The 27,661-nt window shown below is 43.7% G+C and overlaps 1 protein-coding gene across 1 annotated transcript in view; it reads right to left on the bottom strand.

Moving 5' to 3' along the window:
• The window catches only part of LOC126365874 (carboxyl-terminal PDZ ligand of neuronal nitric oxide synthase protein), an 856,744-nt gene that overhangs the window by 110,388 nt on the left and 718,695 nt on the right, over positions 1-27,661 (bottom strand). Inside the window, exon 6 of the mRNA XM_050008564.1 lies at positions 14,380-14,557. Coding sequence (XP_049864521.1) covers positions 14,380-14,557 — 178 coding nt within the window. The remainder of the gene's footprint in view (positions 1-14,379; positions 14,558-27,661) is intronic.

Genomic DNA, 27,661 nt, shown 5'->3' with positions numbered 1-27,661 from the left:
TGCAAAATGAGAAATTTTTGACTAATTAGGGATATTAATTTCAAGATATATCTTGAAAAGGTCTGGAGTGGCCGTGCGGTTCTAGGCTGTACAATCTGGAGCCGAGCGACTACTACGGTCGCAGGTTCGAATACTGCCTCGGGCATGGATGTGTGTGATGTTCTTAGGTTAGTTAGGTTTAATTAGTTCTAAGTTCTAGGCGACTGATGGCCTCAGAAGTTAAATCGCATAGTGCTCAGAGCCATTTGAACCATTTGAACACGTCTTTAAGTTGCCTCTTAGGAAAAGAGTGCAGGTTCAGGCCAATACAGGTAGGTCATATTGTAAGAGAATTAATAATAACATATCCTAACCGTTAGTTACCCTACAAAACAAGGAAGATCAAGGTCACATCTCGCCGACGGAAAGGTCACTGGTGATGGCTATTTGGACATCAGGACAAGACGTACCAAGTGAATCGACTGTTGCATATATACAGAAGCCATCTTGGTGAAACTCAAGACCTATAGAAAATAGATGTATCGGCGAACGCACGGAGATTTGAACCCCCTTCCGACAGGATTCGAGTCCAGTGTCTCACATACTGCGCCACTTTGTCTTTGGGGCGTCAGAAGACAACTGCGGAAAAACTACAAGACATACAGAAAAAGGACACACATCAGTAAAATGGAGTATCTCTCCACGTTTATAACTTACGTTACAGGCTCACAATGTGGTCACCGTCTGTGACGTGGAAAACATCAATACGACAGTCACACTATTGTTAAACACGTCCCAACACTTCATGGCCGACATCAGCGGCCGCTTCAAATATTCTTCTTTGCTGACTCGTCTGAGTGACCGGAATCAATGTCGTGTGTACGAGACTGCGTCTTTGCTAGATTCACGAGTACGTGTTTACCTTCCTAGCAACCTCGCGCAACGGGCGTGTGTCGGCCTCGCCGTCGCAGTCCTGCGCTGGAGGAAGTGCTGACGGTGTCTCCACGCGTAGGTCAGGTGCGCTGCGCTTGTGGCCGAGCGGGAAGCTTCAACTTGGCCCCTTGGTTTCTGGTGCGTTTCCCGCAGTCCAGACTGGGCTGTTAACTTCGAGGAGTGCCTTAAGAACGAACTTAGAGTGCATTAGCATTCACGCACGAGGCCGACCGCTATGAAATAGTTACTCCAGGGCGGTCACAGAGGAAAACTGTTTTGGTCAGAATCTTGTGTCAAAAACGGCTTCTTCAGATCTCACCTGACTGATAGTGAACTTTAATAGTTGCTATCTGCCATGGTGGGCGTTGCGTGTATGTGTTCACCAGTGTACTTTAATCTGGGTGATAACAAGCGCGTATATTCCTCTAACTCGCATGATAACTGTTGAATATTGTGTTTTCCTTTTTTTTAATTGCCTCAATTGTGAAATCCTGTTTTAATACAACTATTTTTTCTCATTTTTGAGTTACGTTGATCTCTGGAGTGCCAAAGCAGAATATAATTTATAACACTTAACCTTAATTATCTTTGATTATATTCTTCTGTAATATTAAATCTTTTGAAGTTTTGGCCAAGTACCTTTGTGCATCTCCCGTGCATTTAGTAGCCAGATTTTATCTGCCTCTAAATTGATGTGTCAATGCTCTAAATTCTGTTTTCAATTCTGTTTCTTTCTACCTGTTATAGTAATGCATTATCTTTTACCCTGTAAATTTATTAATACCATTTCAAGATGCCAGTCGACTGATCACGCCAACAGCAGTGAATCAAAAGTAGAGCTATATTTCATTTATTATCTTGAAACAAGAGTGATTGGTTTATAAAGCCGGTTAAAGTTTTTATTGTTTGATAATGGTACTAATATTCTAAAGTAATGGTTGTTAATGAACACAGCTAGCAGAAAGTTATACATGCTCATTTCATGGGTATTTACTTTTGCTGTTGAATTTGGGAAAAGGCTTTGTGATGAAATGTGTATATATGTTTGTAAAAGAACTTTGTATTTGTCATTTAGTTACAATAAAAACTTTTGTGGTAGTATCGTGGTTAAAATTGTCCTTTCCATTTCCCGCCCCCATCCCCCCCTCTACAAAGAAACAAAAAATCAGTGGCAACTCTTCAAAATTACATACAGTTACGAACACGCGATCAGTGACATCGTGATGAGAAATAGCTGGAATCCAATTGTGAGACAGTTCAGCACTGAAGTACTCAAGTAAGTTTCAAAAATAGTGTGGTGGAGGACCGCCGTGCTCTGATATGAAGCCTTCACTGTCTTTCTATAATTGTAGTTCAAAAATGGGTCAAATGGGTCTGAGCATTATGGGACATAACTTATCAGGTCATCAGTCTCCTATAAGTTTGAACTACTTAAACCTAACTAACCTAAGGACATCACACACATCCATGCCCGAGGCAGGATTCGAAGCTGCGACCGTAGTGGGCGCGCGGTTCCAGACTGTAGCGCCTAGAACGGCTCTGCCACTCCGGCCGGCTATAATTGTAGTGCAAGCCATCATATCACCATCTCCAGGTATATGAAACCAGCCACAGTTCTGTCCGCAAAGAAAACTCATGAACTTTTGAAGAGAACATGACGCAAAAGACATTAGTTTTTCGTGACTCACGGATGTGTCCCACAATCACGTGTGAATGTTTCGCGCTGCAAACACGCACGCACGCACGATTCACATTTCCAGCCACATGAACAAGAATTCATCGCCGAAAACCGTTTTCTGTGAAAAATTGTCTTTTTCCAGTAGCCGCTGCAAATTACTTTAGAAGTCAGAACAGAGCTCTCTGTCCCGAGCACGCAGCGATTGTAACAATTGCAGCTGGTATGGTTTTATAGCTCGCGTAGAATGTGTCAGACTGTTGACTGCAATATCTGCAGTTCCCCACTCGTAAATACTGTCGATGTCTTCGGAATCTTGGCGAATGATTCACGCACACTCTCCACCAGCCAGTCTCATGGAATGTGTTGTACGACTCACGGATTGCCCAACGCCTGATACGAACTTGTTGCTGAAATGTCACAACTGACTCACATTTTAGCGAATTCAACGATACAAAACGCACGCATCGCTCCTTTATACTCCACGTTCTGACACGCCTGTCCCAAAGGTGCGCTCTGCAATTGCGGCAGATGGAGATGTTTCTTATACACTGATACGTACCATTTTCCTGTATGTGCTTTAGTTTTCGTGGCGTGTCTTATGAAACCCCGGATGTACTTTTGAATAACACTGTTTGTAAACAGTCTGACATTCTATAATGATTACACTATGAGATAGCGGAGTCATTAAGACGCCGGACTCAGGTTCAGGAGGATGGTGGTTTAAGAACCGGCCCGGCCATCCGGATCTACGCTTTCTGGTGTTTCGCAAATCGTGTGATGCAAATACCAGGAACAAAAAAGACGATGTCTTTCCCCATTCTTTCCCAATCCGACATTATGCCCCATCTCTAATTATGTCTATTGAACGTTAAATTGTATTCTTCCTTCCTTGTAAAGTAAAATTTTGCATGTCTGTCATTGTACGTAATAGTTCACCTTCCTAAACGAGAAACTGACTCCCCCAGGATAAAATCAGCTAAAAGCGGAAAGACTAGTCAGAAATGCTGTAGGCGTACCGAGATGAAGATCATCAGATTCAGATATATTCTATAAACGGAAAGGAATACACGAAAAGAACTGCAAGGTATTGTATAAACCCGTTGGTAGGAAGGATAGTGAAAATAATGGGTGGACGACTGTAAGTAAGGCAAGAGGTGTCCCTAATGCATAGAACGAGAGAGCATCCGTGAAAAGTGAGGAAGAACTACATGCTAGAAATTAAAATATATCGCTGTAAGCCGTGGTCTAGGGATGCCGGCACGGTAGCTCAGCGTGTTCGGTCAGAGGGTTAGCTGCCCTCTGTAATAAGAAACTGAGTTAATCGAGCAACAATGAACATAAACGGATGTCTCGCGACGTCCGCACCGAGCAAATACAACGAACGAAAACGATCAAAATGAGATTTTAAAAAAAGGGGTAGCCTCTTTGATTCATAATCAAAACGTCTTCAGTCCCGGGTTCGATTCCCACCACTGCCTAAATTTTGATAAATAATCAGCATTGGCGGCCGAAGACTTCCGGCATAAGAAGTCAGCCTCATTCTGTCAACGGCCAACGGCCTTGTCAAAGAGGGCGGAGGAGCGGATAGAGGTTCAGGGCACTCTCTTGTCCTAGGGGTGGGAAATTGCCCCTAAAGGCGGAAGAATCAGCAATGATCAACGACATGAGGATGCAGAAGGCAATGGAAACCACTGCAATAAAGACACGTAACGTGTATCCACAGGACATGTGGCCTGTAGTTGAAGAAGTGTCATGATGATCTCTCCATTGGCAAAAGATTCCGGAATAGTCCCCCATTCGGATCTCCGGGAGGGGACTGCCAAGGGGGAGGTTACCACGAGAAAAAGATTGAATAATCAACGAAAGGATAATGTTCTACGAGTCGGGGCGTGGAATGTCAGAAGCTTGAACGTGGTAGGGAAACTAGAAAATCTGACAAGGGAAATGCAAAGGCTCAATCTAGATATAGTAGGGGTCAGTGAAGTGAAGTGGAAGGAAGACAAGGATTTCTGGTCAGATGAGTATCGGGTAATATGAACAGCAGCAGAAAATGGTATAACAGGTGTAGGATTCGTTATGAATAGGAAGGTAGAGCAGAGGGTGTGTTACTGTGAACAGTTCAGTGACCAGCTTGTTCTAATCAGAATCGACAGCAGACCAACAACGACAACGATAGTTCAGGTATACATGCCGACGTCTCAAGCTGAAGATAAACAGATAGAGAAAGTGTATGAGGATATTGAAAGGGTAATGTAGTATGTAAAGGGGGACGAAAATCTAATAGTCATGGGCGACTGGAATGCAAATGTAGGGGAAGGAGTAGAAGAAAAGGTTACAGGAGAATATGGGCTTGGGACAAGGAATGAAAGAGGAGAAAGACTGATTGAGTTCTGTAACAAGTTTCAGCTAGTAATAGCGAATACCCTGTTCAAGAATCACAAGAGGAGGAGGTGTACTTGGAAAAGCCGGGAGATACGGGAAGATTTCAATTAGATTACATCATGGTCAGACAGAGATTCCGAAATCAGACACTGGATTGTAAGGCGTACCCAGGAGCAGATATAGACTCAGATCACAATATAGTAGTGATGAAGAGTAGGCTGAAGATCAATGAAGTTAAGGAATTCTGCTACCTAGGCAGTAAAATAACCAATGACAGACGGAGCAAGGAGGACATCAAAAGCAGACTCGCTATGGCAAAAAAGGCATTTCTGGCCAAGAGAAGTCTACTAATATCAAATACCGGCTTTAATTTGAGGAAGAAATTTCTGAGGATGTACGTCTGGTAGTGAAACATGGACTGTGTTAAAACCGGAACAGAAGAGAATCGAATAATTTGAGATGTGGTGCTATAGACGAATGTTGAAAATTAGGTGGACTGATAAGGTAAGGAATGAGGAGGTTCTACGCAGAATCGGAGAGGAAAGGAATATGTGGAAAACACTGATAAGAAGGACAGGATGATAGGACATCTGCTAAGACATGAGGGAATGACTTCCATGGTACTAGAGGGAGCTGTAGAGGGCAAAAAATGTAGAGGAAGACAGAGATTGGAATACGTCAAGCAAATAATTGAGGACGTAGGTTGCAAGTGCTACTCTGAGATGAAGAGGTTAGCACAGGAAAGGAATTCATGGCGGGCCGCATCAAACCAGTCAGTAGACTGATGACCAAAAAAAACGTTAACTTAAGGCACAGAAGTTACTGGTCGTAAAATATAGGGGTCATGTGTATATTAATTGTTTTAAGCATTAAACTTCCCCTTTATAATAAGTTCTCCGATCTGACAAAGAAAATAATACTGAATTTACTTGCAACAAGACGTAAAAGTTCGACATTTGTTGATCAGTCTAATTACGGAAGTGACAGCAGACATAATAATGCTCCTGCTTACAGTCGGGTACCTCCGCTTCAAGAAAGCAGTATTTCGAAACAATCTTTCCATTCAGTTTCTGTCGGTGACATTCATCGATTTGTTGTACGGAGTTCAAACGATCGTATAACACTCTAATGACATGGCACATTCATCTCAATTTGAAAGACTTATAACAAACATCACTCGACAACATAATTTCAAAGTCTCAAAACAGGCTGATTGACTTGCAGGTTTTACTAAGACGTCACTAAAAAGATCCACTCCATTACCCAGCTGACAGAGCTCGTTTCAAATACGGAAACAGCGAACTTAGACTATCGATTTGAACAAAACCGGAGTGTAGGAAGAGGAATAGTAGTAGGATAGACAGAGAGAGAAAGAATCCTGTAGAGAGAGAGAGAGAGAGAGAGAGAGAGACGGATGCCGAGCCTAATTCTGTATTTTTCGTACGCCGTATCGGAAACATCAATCATATTGATCTTACACATTAATACTTTTGCTGCAGTGGCGTCTCAAACTTCACGCTGATGTCTGGATGATTCTTTCACGATGTCTTCGTTTTCGAAGTGCTGTCAAATTATTAACTGTCCTGTTCCTCTTATTCCTTTCGTGAGCTTTTAAGCTCCTTTGTCGTAGAAGAGGAAACCACGAGGACGATGCGCTGCTGTTATGATTTGAAGCGGCGTAGTGAATACGAGAGTGAGAAAGCCAAGAAAAAATTTATAGTCGGAGACAGAGAGATTGCGTAAGCGTTTGGCACCATGCTGGTTCACAGACTGGGCGCAGTAGAGAACGCTACCGTAGCGCCATGGGAACTGCTACAGCCATTCGATCAGTCAGATTCACTGGATAGAAACCATAGAAGGAATGTCTTGCTAAATGTGACTGAGAGAGACTGGAAACAGATGCAGGCATTAGGCGGTAGGCAGCAGACAGTAGAACAGATGAACTCGAAATTCAAAATCGTAACAGACGAAACAATTTAGTCACAAACGCTTAAATTGATTGTACTCCGTATAAACGTGAGAGTAGTTCACATTTGTCACTTGTCAGCCGGTCGACGATCATATTTGTTACTGAACTCTGTTTATAATTGATTACTGTTGGTAGAAGCTAGTAGCTAAATTTAGTACATCCACAGCCTAATGAAGCTATGTAAGGAGGCAGTATCAAAACATGAACCTCAAGTGTCACAAAGGTCTTTAAGTTGATTCATATGTTCTGACGATGACCGCGGGTTACAAATGATTTTTACACGATGGGTGACTGGTGATTGTTGTCTGGATAAATAAAAGAATAAAGAACATGTGAAACCACAGAAAAAGAGTGTAGACAAAAAAATTACCATGACATGAATATTAAACGTTGTTTCAGGAAATGAAGAGTGATTGTTATCAGGATAAAAAAAATAAAGAACACGTGAAAACGATGAAAATGAGTGTAGTCAAAAAAAATAACATGACATCAATATTAAACGTTATTTCAGGAAATGAAAAACGAAAATAATAACACGCAGAAGGAAAACCAAATACGTGGTGTTAATGTACCGAAGTCCTGTAGACCAGAAGAGCAGTTTCGAATTGCGATTGAAAGGAGAAAAATATTTTGGAGGAAACTAGAAAGTCATTAGGGACAGTTAGACATTGACAGAAAATCCATTGATTTTTGGTGACACGACTGAATAGTGCTAGAAAGTTACCTCTAACCCACAATTTCAATATTGAAAGATATAATTTGGTAAATGCTAAGACCAGCAGGAACTGCAGTGATTACATTATTTGATCTGGTAGCCTTTATCTATGATACTAGCGTTAAGATGCGCCACGTAGAATAGTAGGGATGTATAAATGTGAAAGCTATTGGTGGGTCAGATTGAAATCTCAGGCTTCTAAATTTCTGATTTCAATAATGAACACAAGAATAAAATGAAATATGAAAGCGTCACTGGACGGACATCGGTTTCGACTGAGAAAATTAATGTACCAAGGAAACAATTGTTGTGTTGCATTTTGTAATCTAAATATGGATAAAGTAATCATTAGTTGTGGTGTTATGATCTACAGAACGATACGGGCAAGGTGAGATGAAAAAAATGTTCGTGATCTTGAGAAGTATAGGAATATAACATAAAAACCTGCAAACAGTTTTAAACGTCTTGTAGTGTACGATAATGGACAAGTCATAATTGCAGTTTTCGACAGTTGAACATTTGTAAGCAAAAAACCAATGATATAATGCACTGAGGCTGTTCGTGTTTCGCCCTCAGTGGTGTGTTGCAAGAAGGCAAGTGATGTAGTCAGGCGATGAAAGAAACACCAAGGAATCACTTTCCAATATTTCAAGAAATAAAAAAAGACGTCTGCAGTAATCTACTGGAAGATGGGTGGATGGCATTAGTAAACATGGAGATAGCAACATATATGAGAATTTGTGAAGATCGTAATGCACGGAGGAGAAATATATATACCAGCAGGTTACCCAGGTTTGCCCTTTACTTATTTATGCCGATAATATATTACGAAATGAAGCAATGAAATTTTTATATGGAGCAGCAACAAACCAAGTTTATTTACTTGTATTATTCGCATTGTTTCTCCAGATAATAAATGACAAATATGTGAAGTTCGGGAAAATTTTTTCATGTTTTCTAGAATTAGGCTTTGCATGCCAACCTACCTTCCCCGTCACACTGGATTTGATCGTAATATTTGCCGTTTTGAATTGCTTTTACATTACATCCACTCACAATCACACACCTAGGAGACAAAATCGTGACAGCCGCCAAACAGCCCACCAACCGCAAAAACTATGGATTCAATAGTGTTAACGTAGATTTTTCAAAACTTTTACACGGCACTCCCGTCACACACTTAGGGATCTTTTATCTAAACAGTACCAAATTTGGCTCTACGGTTAAGCTGCAACACACACACACACACACACACACACACACACATACACGCACACACACACACACACACACATACACAAACAAACACACACACACCTGAATGACTTATTGTCTGAATAAAAAAGCTGTTGGCTGGAGCCCAAAGTTCATAGTTCCATCTTCTAGATATCTGAAACTAACTAAAAGTGTTGCAAAGTTTTCAGAAAATAGAGATTTTAACAGTGAACAGATGGTCAGAATCACAGTACTGGTAGAGATTATTACTGCCACACACGGATTTCAGCACTACATTGTTTACATCGTCAGTGTTACGTCTTCAGATTCTCAGGACAGAAGAACCGATGAATAAACATGAGTTGCCAGAAGTTACCATGCTGCCGCATGTAATATTTTAACGTAATGTCGACTTATCTCGCAGAGGATCTGAAAATGAGAACTTAAACACTGAATCGCTGAAATTTGTGTCAAACAGTAATAATTCATCTGAACGGTGTGATTCTAACGATGTAGTCACAGCCGAAACTTTACAACAGGTTGCGAAGCATATCAGATACCCAGAAAGGAGATCGATGCATTTCGTGCTCCAGCCTGTTATACTGGTGCGCACGATTTAAATTTTACTGTTATCCTGAAAGCCATTTTTAACGGCGTCCTGTTAAAACCAGTATTTATTACGCGACAGGAATGCCTCAGCGGGTCGTAAATAAGAGAACGAGGAAACAAGATTTGGCATGCTGAAAGCTCGCCCACCTGTGACCGCCATCTCTCTAGCTAGGGATTCCGCACGGACGAGCTGGCCCATTGACAGATTTTGCAATGTCTGCCGCTGAGAGCGAAGGCTGCAGTGCCGACATCGAAGCTAACATTTCCAGGACGGCAGGAGAAGAGCAGAAAAATTACTTCCGCAGTGTAAATCTGAATACCGTGTCTTACATCAATACATATACTCCGCTAGTTACCTCTATGAGTTCTAATTTCTCCAGTTTTCTCGTATTGGCCATTTTTCTGGACGTTTGTGGGAGGAATTAAAATGTTGTCCGACTATACCTAGACCGTAATCTTCGAGTTTTCAACTTCTCCGAGATACAAAATGCTTCTCTTGTACTTGAGCCGTGGCGGGAGTGCTGCCAGGGCTATCTTTGGTTACGCACTATCGATTCCCTCCGGCAGAAGTTTGTCTTTGGAGCCTGGGCCGGCTCAGGAAATAGCGGGCAGTACGGAGTGGAAATAGACAACAACGTTGGGCACGGCACGCCGAAGGGCGCGTATTAGCGAGACGTTGGAGAGACGAGATCGAGCACGGTATGCCTGAGTACGGGCGGCAGTTAGCGCTTGATCGTACTTGGGTCAGTAACAGCGGCCAGCGCTGTGGCTTCTTGGCAACCTCTTGAAGCTATGCATGTGCTCGCTTCCGTGAAAGAACACGCTGTTAATATCGGACTAAGCAGCGTCTGGTGTCTTCGCCACATCGATCCAACAGCTGGCATCGAGTTAAGTAATTCAAGTCCTAACAACAACTAGTGAAATATGATGATGATTGCTCTTGAGGCAGCAAAGCGTTGCAAGGACTGTGATGTGACATTTCATGCCTCTTATTAAGTGTGTGCTTAGCTCCAAAATAGTATTGTTCTTACTTCAGCTGGCAAGTGTCTAATATATGGATACGTGTGCGCAGCCTTACCGAACGATCTATATTCCGTGTCTAAAGATTGCCGTGTGGTACCTTACAGGCCCACGTAAGGTGCTCCATGTGATGCTTGGGTTTTAATGAGCCAGTTCCGTTTGCATCATTCGTGTACTTGGTTCTTCTTAAAGGAATGGAATCAGTTTTATTATTGTCAATTTTGTCGAAGTAGTTTTCTATTCAAGTTTGAGTACGGGCCTCAGTTACTGTAAAAGCTGCAGTTTTGTAAAACTTGTGGTGTAGACCGCTACTTATACCTGTATTTGACTGCATTTTACTGCTAGTAACAGCAGCAGTTTACTTCAACGCTTTTGGCTGGTTATGGCTTCCCATACATAGTGGTCATCAGAGGCTAAGCACTAGGTGGAGACAGGGAACTGGGACTGGAAAGTTACCGTGCTGACAATACCAGCTCAGCATTCATTCATGTAATTTATTAAGGCCATAGGATCTGAATAATCTATATTATGTGGAAGAATGCAGATTTCTTTAGGATGCCCTTTATTGGCACAACGGACTTGCTAAACACTGGAATGAAAAGTCCGTCATATAATGTCTGTAGACCTATAAGCAATAAAAGCATCATATGCATGAGTCACGTTTTGCGGCGCTTGATTATGACGCTGTTATTATGTACAGGTCAGCTGATAATGAACTGTTTTCCGAAATCGATCGCCGGCCGCTGTGGCCGAGCGTTTCTAGGCGCTTCATCCCGAAACCGCGCTGCTGCTACGGTTGCAGGTTCGTATCCTCCCTCGGGCATGCATGTGTATGATGTCCTTACGTTAGTTAGGTTTAAGTAGTTCTAAGTCTAGGGAACTGATGACCTCAGATGTTAAGTCCCATAGTGATTAGAGCCATTTGAATCATTTTGAACCGAAATCGATCATGTATGTCGTATTAATAGTCAACATCAGTACACTGCAGCTTGTGGAATTCTCGCATATTTCACGTAATAAAATACATCTGGACAGCGTGTGTACGAGATGCCATCGCCAAGGACAATGGAGAAACTGATAAATATTTCCTCTGACCATGAGTTCAGCGTTTTACAGGGCATTAACTAATCACTCAGAAAAACTCCACTGCAGACGCCTATAGTCCTTTCAGTCGAACGCCGAGAATGAATGCATGTTTTCAAGCGGTTAACACTTGCTGTCCCAAAGACCACTTAACTCGGTAAAAACAAAAGAATGGACAACTAGCACATTACTAAGTAGAAAGTTATAATACAATCAATAACAAATGTAGTACCTGTCAGCTCAGTGTGAAAATATTTTTAAATTTACTTCCATTACCTGCGGGACAATCGAGATATACGGACCCTTCAACGAATTTGTGACGTCACACTAGTCGGCTTGTCCGCCACACTTGGCGAAAGCTCGTCTCCATGTATGGGACACAGGAAATGAATATTTAATTGAAAAGATACCCACTAAAGGGCTTAATTTTGTCGTGTGCTATCGAGAACTTGCATCCATTTAAAAGCGCAGACAAGAATTGTTAAACTCGCCTGAAATAGTCACTCATTGTCGCCGGAGTCGGCTGCTGGTAGTAAGACCTGCAGTGTCACGTCCTGTGACGTATGCGCCGCGACCTGCGTTGCTCGTAAGCGTCGCTTTATGGAGCCAACGTAGTTTGGTGCCACAAACGAGAAAAAGAAGGAAACTTTAATCGCTGAGTCCTTTGTTATTGCTCTGGTCTTCAGTCCAGAGATTGCCATCTTTAGTGACCTAATTTTCGACAGGACATTAAACCTTAATCTTCCTTTTTTCCTTGCAAGGAATCGTTTGATGTAGCTCTCCACGCTGTCCTGTCATGTGTAAGCATCTTCAGCTCTGCATAACAACTGTAACCTACGTGCGTTTATATGTGATTACTGTAGTCAATACTTGGTATCCCTCTAAACGTTTTACTGCCTATACTATCTTCCACTAGCAAACTGACTCTTCCTTGGTGCTTCGGTATATCTTCTATATCAATCAACACCATCTTTTTTGTGGTGTGTGTACATCGAAGACTTAACAACACCTGTCAGTTGTTGTCAAGTCTTCGAAGTACACACTCCACAAAAGATTCACGGAATCCAGGTATTGACGGTTCCAGTTACGCATGCATCGATGTATCTGATTTCCTGTTCACGATGTGTATAGGAGCCTGAACATGGCATTAACGAGATGCCGAAACGGTTGTCTTAGTGAGATAACAACTTCTAAAAATACACGTCTGTTAGCGATTTTTCCTCGGTAAATATGTGATCAGCTTTTGTTCTGTATCCAAGATGGCTCAACACAGATTACACCGCCATTGTCGTTAAAGTTCTGACTGCGTCATGCAGGTCACACCTAGTCAATTCTGAGGTAGTCAGGGTGCGATAGAGGATAGAATACAATACTTCTTGCCCACTTCTCAAGCACTCGTTCCGTGTCATATCACTCAACTCAAATTCATCCTTGTTTACGTACGTGTTTCGATCCCTGTATTTTATATCCGCTGCCTCATATTGTGTTCCAAGCAACAATGTCAAATGCTGTTTCTTAAATTTACAACTCTTATAAACGCTGGTCTGGTTGTCTGTACACCTAGGACTATGGGGCCTGCCGGAGTGGCCGAGCGGTTCTAGGCGCTACAGCCTGGAACCGCGCGACCGCTACGGTCGCAGGTTCGTTAGGTTAGTTCCGAGGTTAGTTAGGTTTAAGTAGTTCTAAGTTCTAGGGGACTGACGACCTCAGAAGTTAAGTCCCATAGTGCTCAGAGCCATTTGAACCTATGGGGAGAATATGTACAAGAGCCAAGAGGGAATAATAACAGTGGAAGACCAAAAACAAAGTGCTCGGATAAAAAATGGTGTAAGACAGAGATGTAATCATTCACCTCTACTGCTCGGTCTACATATCGAAGAAGTGATGATGGAAACGAGGAAACGAAAGAAAGGTTCAAGAGCAGAATTAGAATTCAAGGCGAAAGGATGTCAGTGATAAGATTTGTTGATAACATGCTATCCTCAGGGAAAGTGAAGAAGAACTACAGGCTATGTTGAGTCTAATGAGCAGTCGAATGAGCACAGAATACGGGCCGAGAGTAAATCGAAGAAAGGCGAAAGGAATGGGAAGTAGCAGGAATGAGAACATCGAGAAACTTAACATAAGGGCTTATGATCACGAAAAAGATGAAGTTAAGGAATTCTACTACTTAGGCAGCAAAATAACCAATGATGGTCGGAGCAAGAAGGACACCAAAAGCAGACTAGCAAAATGAAAAAAGGGAATTCCTAGCCAAGAGAAGTCTACTAGTATCAAACATAGGCCTTTATTTGGGGAATAAATCCCTGAGAATGTACGTTTGGAGAATACCATTGTGTGGTAGTGGAACATGGACTGCAGGAAAACCGAAACAGAATAGAATCAAAGCATTCGAGATGTGATGCTACAGAGGGATGCTGAAAATTAGGTAGACTGATAAGGTAAGGAATGAGGAAGTTCTGCACAGAATCGGAGAGCAAATATGTGGAAAACACTTTTAAGGAAAAGGTTGATAGGGCATCTGTGAAGACGTCAGGGAATGAGATCCATGGTACTGGAGGGAGCTGTAGAGGACAAAAATTATGGAGGAAGACAGAGATCGGAGTAACTGAGGACGTGGGTTGCAAGTGCTATTCTGAGATAAAGAGGTTGGCACAGGAGAGGAATTCGTGGAGGGGGCCGCATCAAACTAGTCAGGAGACTGATGACTGTAAACAAAAAAAAGAAAAAAAAAAGAAAAAAAAATCTTAGATAGGAGCTGCCAGCCATGGTACCAGAAGCAGCGCCTGCGTTTACCTTTGCGCTCGCCCGCCGCCACTCCAGTGGTGGCCTCGGCCGCGTCCATGGCCGCCGTGGACGCCGTGCCCGCGAGGTCCTGGTCGTCGTCGTCGGCCGCGTTGCCCGCCGCTGCCGACAGCTTGTGGCACACCTCGAAGGCCTGCCCCACGGTTCGCACGATGCGCATCGCCTGGCTCTGCAACAAACGAGGCGGCCGGTCTCACTCCGAGGTAACTGCAGTAGCGCAATGTTACATTAAAGGCATCGCTGGAAAGGCAAAGGACGCATCGGAAAGATGGAGACTGACCCGTGGTGCTCAAGGCGGTAGGACGGCTTCCTTCGGCAAGAAAATCTGTGCGAGAATTCCGACAGGTCGAGTAGAAAAACTAGGTGAGAGAGGTCTGGGTTGTGGCGATAACTTGGAGACGCTTGCGGACGGCGATCGTAAGAGGAAGTTTGGAGGAGTGTTGTGGGCCCACACGAGGTCTTCAGACAGGTCCTTAGTCTGTCGGCTGCTGCTGCCTTGGTCGGCTACGACGGTCTTTGTTTCTGCGCTGCCTGATGGAACCAATTCCGGCGACGGAAAACGTCTGATTTAATGTACTAGTCCTTAGGTCCTGTAATTGGTCGTCATTCCCTCCACGTTATTGGGAAAGCAATTCAAGTTGTTTATGGCGGTCCAAATGGTTTGGGCCGATCCGTTGATGGAGGAAAGAAACTGCACGATGCACTAACCGTATCTGTAATATTGCTGTGACAAGGGATATCGTATTGGCGCCTTGGCCTTGGATTATTATCGACAAAGATATGTACATGACGGCAGTGCTAAAGTAATTTCACTACTGGTCATTAAACTTGCTACACCAAAAAGAAATGCAGATGATAAACTGGCGTTCATTGGACAAATATATTATACTAGAACTGACATGTGATCACATTTTCACGCAATTTGGTTGCATAGATCCTGAGAAATCAGTACCCATAACAACCACCTCTGGCCGTACTAACGGCCTTGAAACGCCTGGGCATTGAGTCAAACAGAGCTTGGATAGCGTGTACACGTGCAGCTGCCCATGCAGCTTCAACACGATACCACAGTTCATCAAGAGTGGCGTACTGAAACGAGCCAGTTGCTCGGCCACTATTGAACAGACGTTTTTAATTGGTGATAGATCTGGAGAATGTGCTGGCCAGGGCAGCAGTCCAACATTTTCTGTATCTAGAAAAGCCCGTACAGGACCTGCAACCTGCTGTCGTGCTTTATCCTGCTGAAATGTAGGGTTTCGCAGGGATCGAATGAAGGGTAGAGCCACGTGTCGTAACACAACTGAAACATAACGTACACTGTTCAAAGTGCCGCCAGTGCGAACAAGAGGTGACCGAGACGTGTAACCAGTGGCACCCCATACCATCACGCTTCCAATGTGCGTTCACAGCGATGCGACCATCCTGATTCTGTAAACAGAACCTGGATTCATCCGAAAAAATTACGTTTTGCCATTCGCGCACCCAGGTTCGTCTTTGAGTACACCATCGCAGGCGCTCCTGTGTAACCGCAGCCATGCTCTCCGAGCTGATAGTCCATGCTGCTGCAAACGTCGTCGAACTGTTCGTGCAGATGGTTGTTGTCTTTCAAACGTCCCCATCTGTTGACTCAGGGATCGAGACGTGGCTGCACGATCCGTTACAGCAATGCGGATAAGATGCCGGTCATCTCGACTGCTAGTGATACGAGGCCGTTGGGATACAGCACGGCTTTCCGTATTACGTTGCTGACCTTTATCAAAGTCGGAAACGTCATGGTACGCATTTCTCCTCGTTACACGAGGCATCACAACAACGTATCACTAGGAAACGCCGGTCAACTGCTGTTTGTGTATGAAAAAGAGGGTGGAAACGGCCCCCATGTCAGCACGTTGTAGATGTCGCCACCGGCGCCAACCTTGTGTGAATGCTCTCAAAGGCTAATCATTTGCATATCACAGCATCTTCTTCCTGTCGGTTAAATTTCGCATCTGTAGCACGTCATGTTAGTGGTGTAGCAATTTTAATGGCCTGTAGTATATGTTTAAAGGTTTCTGTTAAAGTGTCTCGCTTAATTTGCTTGCCACTTGGCAACTGTACTGTATTTAAGTGTGTGGTTAGCAGTACTTTCTTACATTGTGTGCGAGTGCATGAAATTCTCTTAATCACGTTTTAATCTCTGTTAATTATTACTAGGCAGCTACTGAATGTTGGTTTTACTATTATAGTCAGTTGCGTGTACTGAGAATTTTTGTTTCTGAAATGAAGTGTCTAGCGGTCTTACCTGTGTTGGTATGCTTGATGTTATACATTTAATAAAACATTTTCTTGAAGTCGGTATTTGTTAGACTTGCGTTTTGGGACGCGGTCTGTAAGTTGGAGGTAGTTCAAGATGTTGGTGGCCTTAATAACTGCTAGGAATGTAAACCAAACGGCCTACTTAAAATTTCATTATTCTGAATATTTTTTTGGAATTTGTTGAAGTTATTTATCATACATTGTGTTTAAGAACATTTTTATCTTCTTTAAGGAGATCATTATTTTTACTTTTATTCATTTCGATTTTTTAAGAGATCATTAATTGAAATATCTCTGATATTGTTCAAACTGAGTGTGATCTGAAAAAAATTCTCCTTCTTAGGATTTCATTATCATAAATACATGTAATTAGTTAACGTTGCTATATCAAATTAAGCTTTTCAGTTGTCAAATAAATGTGTTGTAAAAATGTTTTAACTTTGAATGCAGTTGCTATTTTCCCTGAGTTTCCCTTCCACATCATAGGCCTTGTGCTGAAAAGTAATGCCTCGGAACTCTTTATCTGAAAACTCTTAACGCTTGTAAGTAAAATAAACGCTATTGACATCCTACATATTTATTCTGCATCTCTGCATACTTATATCTCAACATAGTCATCCTGGAGACGAAGACATTGGTCTCAACGAGAGACCAGTTTTTTGATACCGTCACTGTAGAACGTTTGACGTCGTTGACGGGGCCACAACTTATCATCCGAATGCACCACCTCGCCACAATCAAAGCGAAGTTCTCAGTGCTCTTTAAGTTTTGGAAACAGATGAAATTCGGATGGGGTCAAGTCAGGACCGTATGGAGGATGGCTGATGTCAGTGAACCCAAGGCTTTGGATCGTTGCAGATGTCGCAGTGCTCGCGTGTGGTCTGCTATTGTCATGCCGACGGAGAGGGTGCGCCACGTGTGCAAAAACTCTTCGAATTCGAAACTCCATTACAACACGGTGTTTCCTATGCACCGATATTGTTACGTTACACACCGCCATGTTTTATACCCTTATGCGGAGCCCTTAGGCGACAGTAGGCTATACATATGTAAACACGAAGAATACGCGTATAGAATACCAGTAACTTCTATTTCAATTTAAAAGCTTTAAGAGTTTTCACATACAGAATTCGGAGGCATTACCTTGCAGCGTGCCTTTGTGTATACACTATGTGATCAAATGGATCCGGACACACCCAAAACATACGTTTTTCATATTAGGTCCATCGTGCTGCCACCTACTACGGAGTATTGGATATTAGTGACTTCAGTAGTCTTTAGACAGAGAGCAGAATGGGACGCTCCTCCGGAACTCACGGACTTCGAACGTGGTCAGGTGATTGGGTTTCACTTACACGTCTTTACGTGAGATTTTCACACTGCTAAACATCCTTAGGTCCACTGTTTCCGATCTGATAGTGAAGTGGAAACGTGAAGGGACACGTAAAGCACAAAAGCGTACAGGCTGACCTCGTCTGTTGACTGACAGAGACCGCCGATAGTTGAAGATCGTCGGAATGTCTAACAGGCAGACATCTATCTAGACCATCAGATAAGAATTGCCAACTGCATCTGGATCCACTGCAAGTACTATGAAGAGTTAATCGGGAGGTGAGAAAACTTGGATTTCATGGTCAAGCGGCTGCTCATAAGCCGCATGATCATGCTGATAAATGCCGAGGTCTCGCCTGCTGTAAAGAGCGTAAACATTGAAGAGTGGAAAAACGATGAACTTGAACAAGCGTCATGGGCGCGGTTATCAGCGCCCATACAAATTCCCAATCTTTTCACGATCCACTCTCGCCACTTTTCCAGATGATGATGAAATGATGAGGACAATACAAACATCCAGTCCCCGAGCGGAAATAAGATCCCAGACCACACCATAACGCCACCGTCTCCGAACTTTAATGTTAGCACTACACACGTTGACAGATGACGTTCCGCCTCGAACAAATGCAACGAACAATATCCAACAAAATGAGATTTAAAAAAATAATAAAAAAGTGGTTAGCGTTGCTGTCTCTAGACAACGGGGTCTCGGGTTCGATCGCGCAGCTCAGCGACCCACATACCAAATATCATCTTCACACTTGCTTATGAATTTTGCACCAGGACGAATTTAAGCATATTGGTCTGCAATTATGCGGGACCGTTCTTTTGTGGTTCCTGTATATGAGACTATTCGTGCCTTTAACCTGCTGCCTGGAACTTTAAGTCTTACGCGACTCTCACTTTGTAAATAATCTATTTCATTCTACATATGTCTACTTACACTATGTGATCAAAAGTATCCGCACACCTGGCTGAAAATGACTTACAAGTTCGTGGCGCTTTCCATCGGCAATGCTGGAATTCAGAAGGACACATATTCGGTCGATCATTTACAACATCCTAACGACAATAAAAGAGGAGAACAGGACGATACGAAAATCATGGATATCAGAAGACGCTACCCACATTTGCAAATAAAATGAAAATGTCAATGGAGGTTACCATTAGGACAGCATGCTACTCGTCATCCACAACGCTGAGGAGAATCGCAAAGGAGTGGGGAGGTTTTAAACAGACAAGATGTTGATGAAAGCGAACGCAATTTTTTTTTCGCAGATTTGGAGAAAAAAAAAGGTTTGATATCGCTGACTGGAAAACACTTTTTGAAATTCTGAATCTAGCAGGGATAAAATGTACAGCTTGCACGGAGTGAGACCACCATTATGAAAGGGAAGTAATAGTCGAGGAAACAGGGTCTCCGGTGTTATTAAATCAATAACGTGAACACGTTGTGAAAGAAATTGGAGAGGACTTTCAAAAGGAATTTAAGTTCAGAGTGAGGAAATTAAACTTCTGAGGTTTGCTGCTGACACTGCAGTTTCTTCAGAGCCGACAAAGGACTTATGGAAAAGCAGTTGAACGGAATGTATAGTTACTTGAAAAGAACTTAGAGGATGAATAACAAGAAAAGCAAAACAATGTTAATGGAAAGTACGAGGGTTATTCGGAAAGTAAGGAACGATCGGTCGCGAAATGAAAACCACAGTGAAAATCCGATGAAGTTTTCCACAGGTGTGTTGGACAGTGTCTGTAGTATGCCCGACCATCGCACCACGTCTTTCTTTTTACTTCTGAGCACACAGAGAGCACATAAACAAACCTGAACAATAGTGTCTCCCGCCAAGTACGAGGGCCTGATGAGAAATTTCGCCTGAACCTATGCAGCCCACATTACATAACTGTCGTGCGTTTTCTTCTTCAAGACAATTCTCAGCCGAATTCTGCAGGGGCAATGAAGATGCTCCTACATCGTTTTCAGTAGGAAATGTTTGATTACCCACAATACAGCCTGTAATTGTCTCCCTCTGAGTTTCATCTCTGCTCACATGAACCGCTAGTTATGAAGACAAAATTTGGCCACAGACAACGAGCTGTACGGCAGCGTAGAAAATTGGCGGGAAGTACTGACGGCTGCCTTCTATAACGAGGGTATTGGGAAGTTGGTACAACGCTACGACAAACGACTAAGTCGGATCGGCGACTATTGAGATAAGCAGCTGAAAGTTGTAGCTAACTACTGCAAATAAAACAGTTCTGATTTTCACTGTGGTTTCCATTTCGCGACCTATCGTTCCTTACTTTCCGAATAGCCCTCGTAGTTTCATTAAGTAAGGCGATGATGAGGGGATTGTTTTAGTTAACAACACAATAGAAGATGAGATTTCCTACTCGGGTGTAAAATAACTAAAGATGGCTGATGTAGAAAACATATCAAATACAGACTGGCAATAGAATATTCTGAAGGTATTCGTCTGGGGTGTAGGCTCGTGTGGAAATGAATCGTAGATTATAAACCGTTCGGAGAAGAACAAAACACATGTTTTTCTAAATGTGCTATTACAGAAGAATGGTTAAGAAATATGTTGATCGGCTAACTAATGAAGAACTTCTGACTGGTAATGGGGAGAAAACAAATTTACGGCACATCTAGACAAAACTAAGGGCCCACCTAATGCGAAAGATTCTGATGCAGCAAGGAATCGTCCGCTTGGCGAGGAGGAAAGTGTGTGTGTGTGTGTGTGTGTGTGTGTGTGTGTGTGTGTGTGTGTGTGTGTGTGTGCTGGAGGGGGAGGGGGCGCATAAAAATTGTATACTGAGACCAGTGCTTGACTACAGTTGTTGTTGTTGTTGTGGTCTTCAGTCCTGAGACTGGTTTGATGCAGCTCTCCATGCTACTCTATCCTGTGCAAGCTTCTTCATCTCCCAGTACATACTGCAACCTACATCCTTCTGAATCTAGTGTATTCATCTCTTGGTCTCCCTCTACGATTTTTACCCTCCACACTGCCCTCCAATACTAAATTGGCGATCCCTTGATGCCTCAGAACATGTCCTACCAACCGATCCCTTCTTCTGGTCATGTTGTGCCACAAACTTCTCTTCTCCCCAATCCTATTCAATACTTCCTCATTAGTTATGTGATCTACCCATCTAATCTTCAGCATTCGTCTGTAGCACCACATTTCGAAAGCTTCTATTCTCTTCTTGTCCAAATTATTTGTCGTCGACATTTGACATCCAAACATGGCTACACTCCATACAAATACTTTCAGAAACGACTTCCTGACACTTAAATCTATACTCGATGTTAATAATTTTGTCTTCTTTAGAAACGCTTTCCTTGCCTTTGCCAGTCCACATTTAATATCCTCACTACTTCCACCATCATCAGTTATTTTGCTCCCCAAATAGCAAAACTCCTTTACTACTTTAAGTGTCTCAATTCCTAATCTAATTCCCTCAGAATCACCCGTCTCAATTAGACTACATTCCATTATCCTCGTTTTGCTTTTGTTGATATTCAACTTATATCTTCCTTTCAAGACACCGTCCATTCCGTTCAACTGCTCTTCCAAGTCCTTTGCCATCTCTGACAGAATTACAACCTGAAAGATTTTATTTCTTGTCCATGGATTTTAATACCTACTAGGAATTTTTCTTTTGTTTCCTTTACTGCTCGCTCAATATACAGTTTGAACACAATTGGGGAGAGGTTACAACCCCGCCTCACTTCCTTCCCAACCACTGCTTCTCTTTCATGTCCCTCGACTCTTATAACTGCCATCTGGTTTCTGTACAAATTGTAAATAGCCTTTCGCTCCCTGTATTTCACCCCTGCCACCTTCAGAATTTGGAAGAGAGTATTCCAGTCAACATTGTCAAAAGCTTTCTCTAAGTCTACAAATGCTAGAAACGTAGGTTTGCCTTTTCTAAAACTAGCTTCTAAAATAAGTCGCAGGGTCAGTTTGCCTCATGTGTTCCAACATTTCTACGGAATCCAAACTGATCTTCCCCGAGGTCTGCTTCTAACACTTTTTCCATTCGCGTTAGAATTTTGTAGCCGTGACTTATTAAACTGATAGTTCGGTAATTATCACATCTGTCAACGCCTGCTTTCTTTGGAATTGGAATTATTATATTCGTCTACATTAATCAGGTTAAAATGGATGTAGGTTGCAGTAGTGATGCAGATATGGAAGGTCTTGCACAACACAGACTGGCGTGGAACGTTGCATCGAAGCAGCTTTGGGACTGAAGAGCACAACAAGAGACAACATTAGCGGAAAGAGTTATTATAAAAGCCTCTTCTTTGAGGAAACGTGTCTGTTCTAATGTTAGCGTAAAACGGCTGGATTTATCTCCCGGGCTGGGGTTGGGCAAGGCGAGGTGGGGAAATCTGCGCCGAGGCGCTACGCCACTACAGACGGCGCGAGCTCTGCCGGGTTAGACAGGAGGGGGCGACGCGACGGGCGCGCCTGCTGGGACGCAGTGTTTGTAAACACAGGCCGCGCGGCGGCCGGCGTCTCGCGTCTCGGCCGCCGCCCGCCAGCGCTCAGCCCATTCCGCAACAAGTCAGCCCACGGCGGACTGGGAGTGACAGCTCTAGCCATTACCAACATTCCACAGCCTTCCACTGTGGAAACCAAGAATACTTCTGTTGTGTTCGCCTTCCAGCGACAAAATGAAGCCCGGTGGCAACTTTAATTCTCGATCTCCAAATTTCTCCTTGATTTCCGTCACAGCTTGTTCAATTTACAATTTGAATAACATCTGGGATAGGCTAAAAACTGATCTGACCTTGACGTCTGAGCAGGGCGCGGCTCGTGTTCGTGCCACATCTCATTTGACATCCTGTTTTTACAGTATTTCTACATTTCCGGAAAGCTTTTGACACCGTTCCTCACAAGCGACTTCTAATCAAGCTGCGGGCCTGTGGGGTATAGTCTCAGTTGTGCGACTGGATTCGTGATTTCCTGTCAGGAAGGTCGCAGTTGGTTGTAATAGATGGCAAATCACCGAGTAAAACTGAAGTATTATCAGGTGTTCCTCAGGGAAGCGTCCTGGGACCTCTGCTGTTCCTGATCTATATAAATGACCTTGGTGACTATCGGAGCAGATCCCTCAGTTTGTTCGCAGATGATGCTGTAATTTACCGTCTAGTAAGGTCATCCGAATACCAGTATCAGTTGCAAAACCATTTAGAAAAGATTGCTGTATGGTGTGGCAGGTGGCATTTGACGCTAAATATCGAAAAGTGTAAGGTGATCCACATGAGTTCCGAAAGAAATCCGTTGGAATTCGATTACTCGCCTTGAGAATTGTACAAGTACCTGGGTGTTAAAATTATGAACAACTTCAGTTGGAAAGACCACATAGATAATATTGTGGGGAAGGCGAGCCAAAGATTGCGTTTCATTTGCAGGACACTTAGAAGATGCAACAAGTCCACTAAAGAGACAGCTTACAATACACTAGTTCGTCCTCTGTTAGAATATTGCTGCGCGGTGTGGGATCCTTACCAGGTGGGATTGACGGAGGACATCGAAAGGGTGCAAAAAAGAGCAGCTCGTTTTGTATTATCACGTAATAGGGGAGAGAGTGTGGCAGATATGATACGAGAATTGAGATGGAAGTCATTAAAGCAAAGACGTTTTTCGTCGCGGCGAGATCTATTTACGAAATTTCAGTCACCAACTTTCTCTTCCGAATGCGAAAATATTTTGTTGAGCCCAACCTACATAGGTAGGAATGCTCATCAAAATAAAATAAGAGAAATCAGAGGTGGAACAGAGAGGTTTAGGTGTTCGTTTTTCCCGCGCGCTGATCGGGAGTGGAATGGTAGAGAGATAGTATGATTGTGGTTCGATGAACCCTCTGCCAAGCACTTAAATGTGAATTGCACAGTAATTATGTAGATGTGGATGCAGATGTAGATGTACTACCACCTCGTTATGTTAATTTCAATTATTGGTGTCACTGACTTGCCGCCTTACCTGCCCATGAGCGGCAGCAGCGGCGCTTATCGATAAAGCCCTGGCGGATTGTCTTTGCTGACTGCTATTACTTCCCGGTTGTCGTGCGTTCGGAGTTAGTTCGGATCTGCCAGTGATTTGGGAGGCGCTAGCAGTACAGTTTCGACCTGGCAGTGTTTGAATTGGGCCGCGGCAGAAGTTCAGTCGGGGCGCGCCTGCAGTGAGGTCCGGACAGCCATGACTCGCCCGACGGCTGCCGATACGTATCACTTGAGTGCGGACCACCTTGGCTGGCCGTCGGTCGGTCGTCTTGTCGGACAACGTGTATGTTGGCCGGCGATCGCTTATGGGTTGCCTGCGTGTGCCGACTCGTGATTCGTCCTTGTTATTGCACAGTCGCTGAAATTAATATTGTCTAGTCCATCGTGCAAGTGTTCGTGAAGTGGTGTATAGCTTGTGTTGCCGACTGCTCAGTTACTTTTGTGCTGTCTTCGTGTTGATGTGTGGCACTCGGTCGGTTGGTGTGGATCAGCCAGGAAGTCTCCTGGCGACGCAGTGGGCCGGGCCCTCTGGTGGTTTCTACGCCGTGTCGGAATGCGTGGGAGCTGTTCCGATTGCTACGAGGTTCGTGGCTCACCTACCCAGGTCATCAAAGCTGAGTGGTGATTTAATTACCGAAGTCAGTCTGTTCGCATTGTGACGCTGGTTTTCATGGTGGGCTGTTGGGGGTATTTCCGTGAACAACAGAGAGTTTTCGACTTAGCGAGAGTTTGGGCACCATCCGGTGGAGTTTAACTGTATTTTGGTTATTTGAAGTACAAGTGCACTAGCGGAATTTTCTGCCTTGTGGCCGTTAGCGTTCCGATTATCTGCCCTGGCCGCTGACGTAAAATTGAGGCAGTGTCCTTTCCTCACCCTGTTGTCGCTGTCCAACAGGTGAGTGTAATTTTCACAGGTTATGCATGCTTGGTTGTGGGTTGCTACGCCTTTTACGTTTTGGCTTTGGAGTTCCTTGTGTACTGGTCGGGTGGAAAGCAAGGCGTCTTGTCTGTGGGTCCGTCGACTGTCTCGTGGTTGGGTTGCCCGCGGATCGGATATAGCTGGGCCGGCTACTTGTCTCCCCCAAGCCAACGTTTGCAGTAAGTACTGGGAGATAAAGAAGCTTGCACAGGATAGAGTAGCATGGAGAGCTGAATCAAACCAGTTTGAGGACTGAAGACCACAACAACAACAACAAGCCAACGTTAATATTTCAAGTGCAGCCCGACCCCCGGAACCCGGAAACTTCTGAGCGCCGCTGGCTGTGCTGCCTTTCTTATTTGTGTTTGACTGTGTATTTTCATGGCTCATAGCCGATGATTTGAATTTGTATGATTTTAGTTGGGTTTTAAATAATGGGCCGTCAGCCGCCTTAAAATTAAAATTCCTTACTTGTCAAGTCTTAGACTATTTGGGCCTTCAGCTTTGTTTGGAATATTATTTAAGGATAAAACCTTGCAATTGTTGCCTTTTGAAAATTTATTGTAGTTCTTCATAAAAAAAAATATTTAAAGATACAGCCTTGGGCTTTCTGCCTTGTAAAAATTTATGTAGTTGTGCTTCGAATCATCGGCCTTCAGCCGTTTTAAAATTTAAAGAGGTTGTGCCCTTAAGCCATAAGATTGTGTAACATATTCAGTCGATAGTTAAGCTCGGAAATTTGTGCTGTAATATTTGAGCAACCAAATAAAGTTATATGTGTTCGAGTGTAACTGACAGCCGCTCATTTTTGCCCCCTTTCCACCATTCCAACTACCTGTTCAGTCATGCTGATTTAACCAGGCGTTTCAACTTCCTTACCGGATAGGATTAACAGAGACCAACGAACAAGTCCGTTGAAGGACACCTCGTTTAGTATTATCACGAAATACGAGAGACAGTGTCCCGTGTATGATACGCGAGTTGGGGTGGTAATGACTGAAACAAAGGAGTTTCTTGTTGCGGCATGGTCTTTTCACGAAATTTCAGGCACCAACTTTCTCCTCCGAATACGAAAATATTTTGTCGACGCGAATCAGAAAAGGAATAAGTGATCATTGTAACAAAATAAGAGAAATCAGAGGTCGCACAGAAGATTTAAGTGTTCGCTTTTTTCGCGCGCCGTTCGAGAGCGAAACGGTAGACCAATACGCTGTGGTAACAAATGTCATGGGATACCTCATATTACCGTGTCGTACCTCCTTTTATCCGTTGTACTGCTGCAACTCGGCGTTGGGATGGACTCAACCAAAAAAAAAAAAAAAAAAGTCGTTCGGAATGACCTGGAGAAATAATTAGCTGTGCTGCCTCTATAGCCGTCCATAATTGCGGACGTGTGGCCGCTGCAGGACTTTGTGCATTAACTTACCTTTCGAGTAGATCCCCCAAATGTTCCATGCGATCCATTCGGGCGACCTGGGTGGACAGATGATCGCTCTAATTGTACAGAATGTTCTTGAGAACAATCACAAACAACACTGGGCCAGTGACAATGCCGTCGTTGTTTGGGAACATGAAGTCCTTGAATAGCTGATGGTTGTGTCCAAGTAGCCAAACATAGCCATGATAGCTTCAGTTGCACCAGAGGACCCAGTCCATTCGTTGTAAACTCAGCTCACACCTTTATGGAACTAGCACCAGCTTGCACAGTGCCTTGATAACAACTTGGAGTCTGCGTCCTGCCGTCAGCTGTTACCAACTGAAATAGCTGACTGGCCTGGCCACGGTTTTCCAGTCGTCTAGGGTCCAACCCATAAAATCACGAGCCCAGGAGAGGCGCTGGACGCGAAGTCGTGCTGTTGGCAAAGGCTATCGAATCCGTCGTCTGCAGTCATATCCCATTAACGCCAAATTTCACCTCCCTGTCCTAACGGATACGTTCGTCGTGCGTCCCACGTTGATTTCTGCAGTAATTTCACGCAGTGTTGCTCGTCTGTTAGCACTGACATGTCTACACACTTACCGTTGCTTTCGGTCGTTAAGTAATAGTCGTCGGCCGCTGCGTCTTGCATAATTAGAATTAATGGCCGAAATTTGGTAACCTGTGCACACACTTGACATTGTGGATGTGGAAATATTGAATTCGCTAATGATTGCCGAAATGGAACGTCTCATTAGCCTAACTCCAACTGCCTTGGATGGTTGGTACATTTGGAGGAGGTCACCAAACGGCGAGGTCATCGGTCTCACTGGAGTAGGGAAGGATATGGAAGGGAGTCGGCCGTGCCCTTTTAAAGGATCCATCCCTGCATTTGCCTGAAGTAATACGGGAAAATCACGGAAAACCTAAATTAGGCTGGCCGCACGCGAGTTTGAACCGTCGTCCTTCCGAATGCCAGTCCAGTTCTCCAGCTATCATTCCGCTTCCCACCGTGCGGCCACAATCACATGGTAAGCCGTTTCACATGAATCACCTGGTAAAGAAGAGCTTCGTCAGTACACCACCCCTTCATACTTAGTGTATGAGATAGTACTGCCATCTGTATGTATGCATATCACTACCCCGTGACTTTTGCCATCTTAGTGTAGAGTGACAGTGCACCGACGAACTCTGTCAGACAGTTAACTGTGAAATTCGTAGTAGTCATGTAAATGTAGAGTGCCTACGCAGCCGTCCGGGGTGGCCGAGCGGTTCTTGGCGCTACACTCTGGAA

Source organism: Schistocerca gregaria, chromosome 4, assembly GCF_023897955.1.
Source record: "Schistocerca gregaria isolate iqSchGreg1 chromosome 4, iqSchGreg1.2, whole genome shotgun sequence".
In the NCBI taxonomy this organism is placed as follows: domain Eukaryota; kingdom Metazoa; phylum Arthropoda; class Insecta; order Orthoptera; family Acrididae; genus Schistocerca; species Schistocerca gregaria.
The sequence above is the reverse complement of the archived record's forward strand: the minus strand, read 5'-3'. Positions and strand labels throughout refer to the sequence as shown.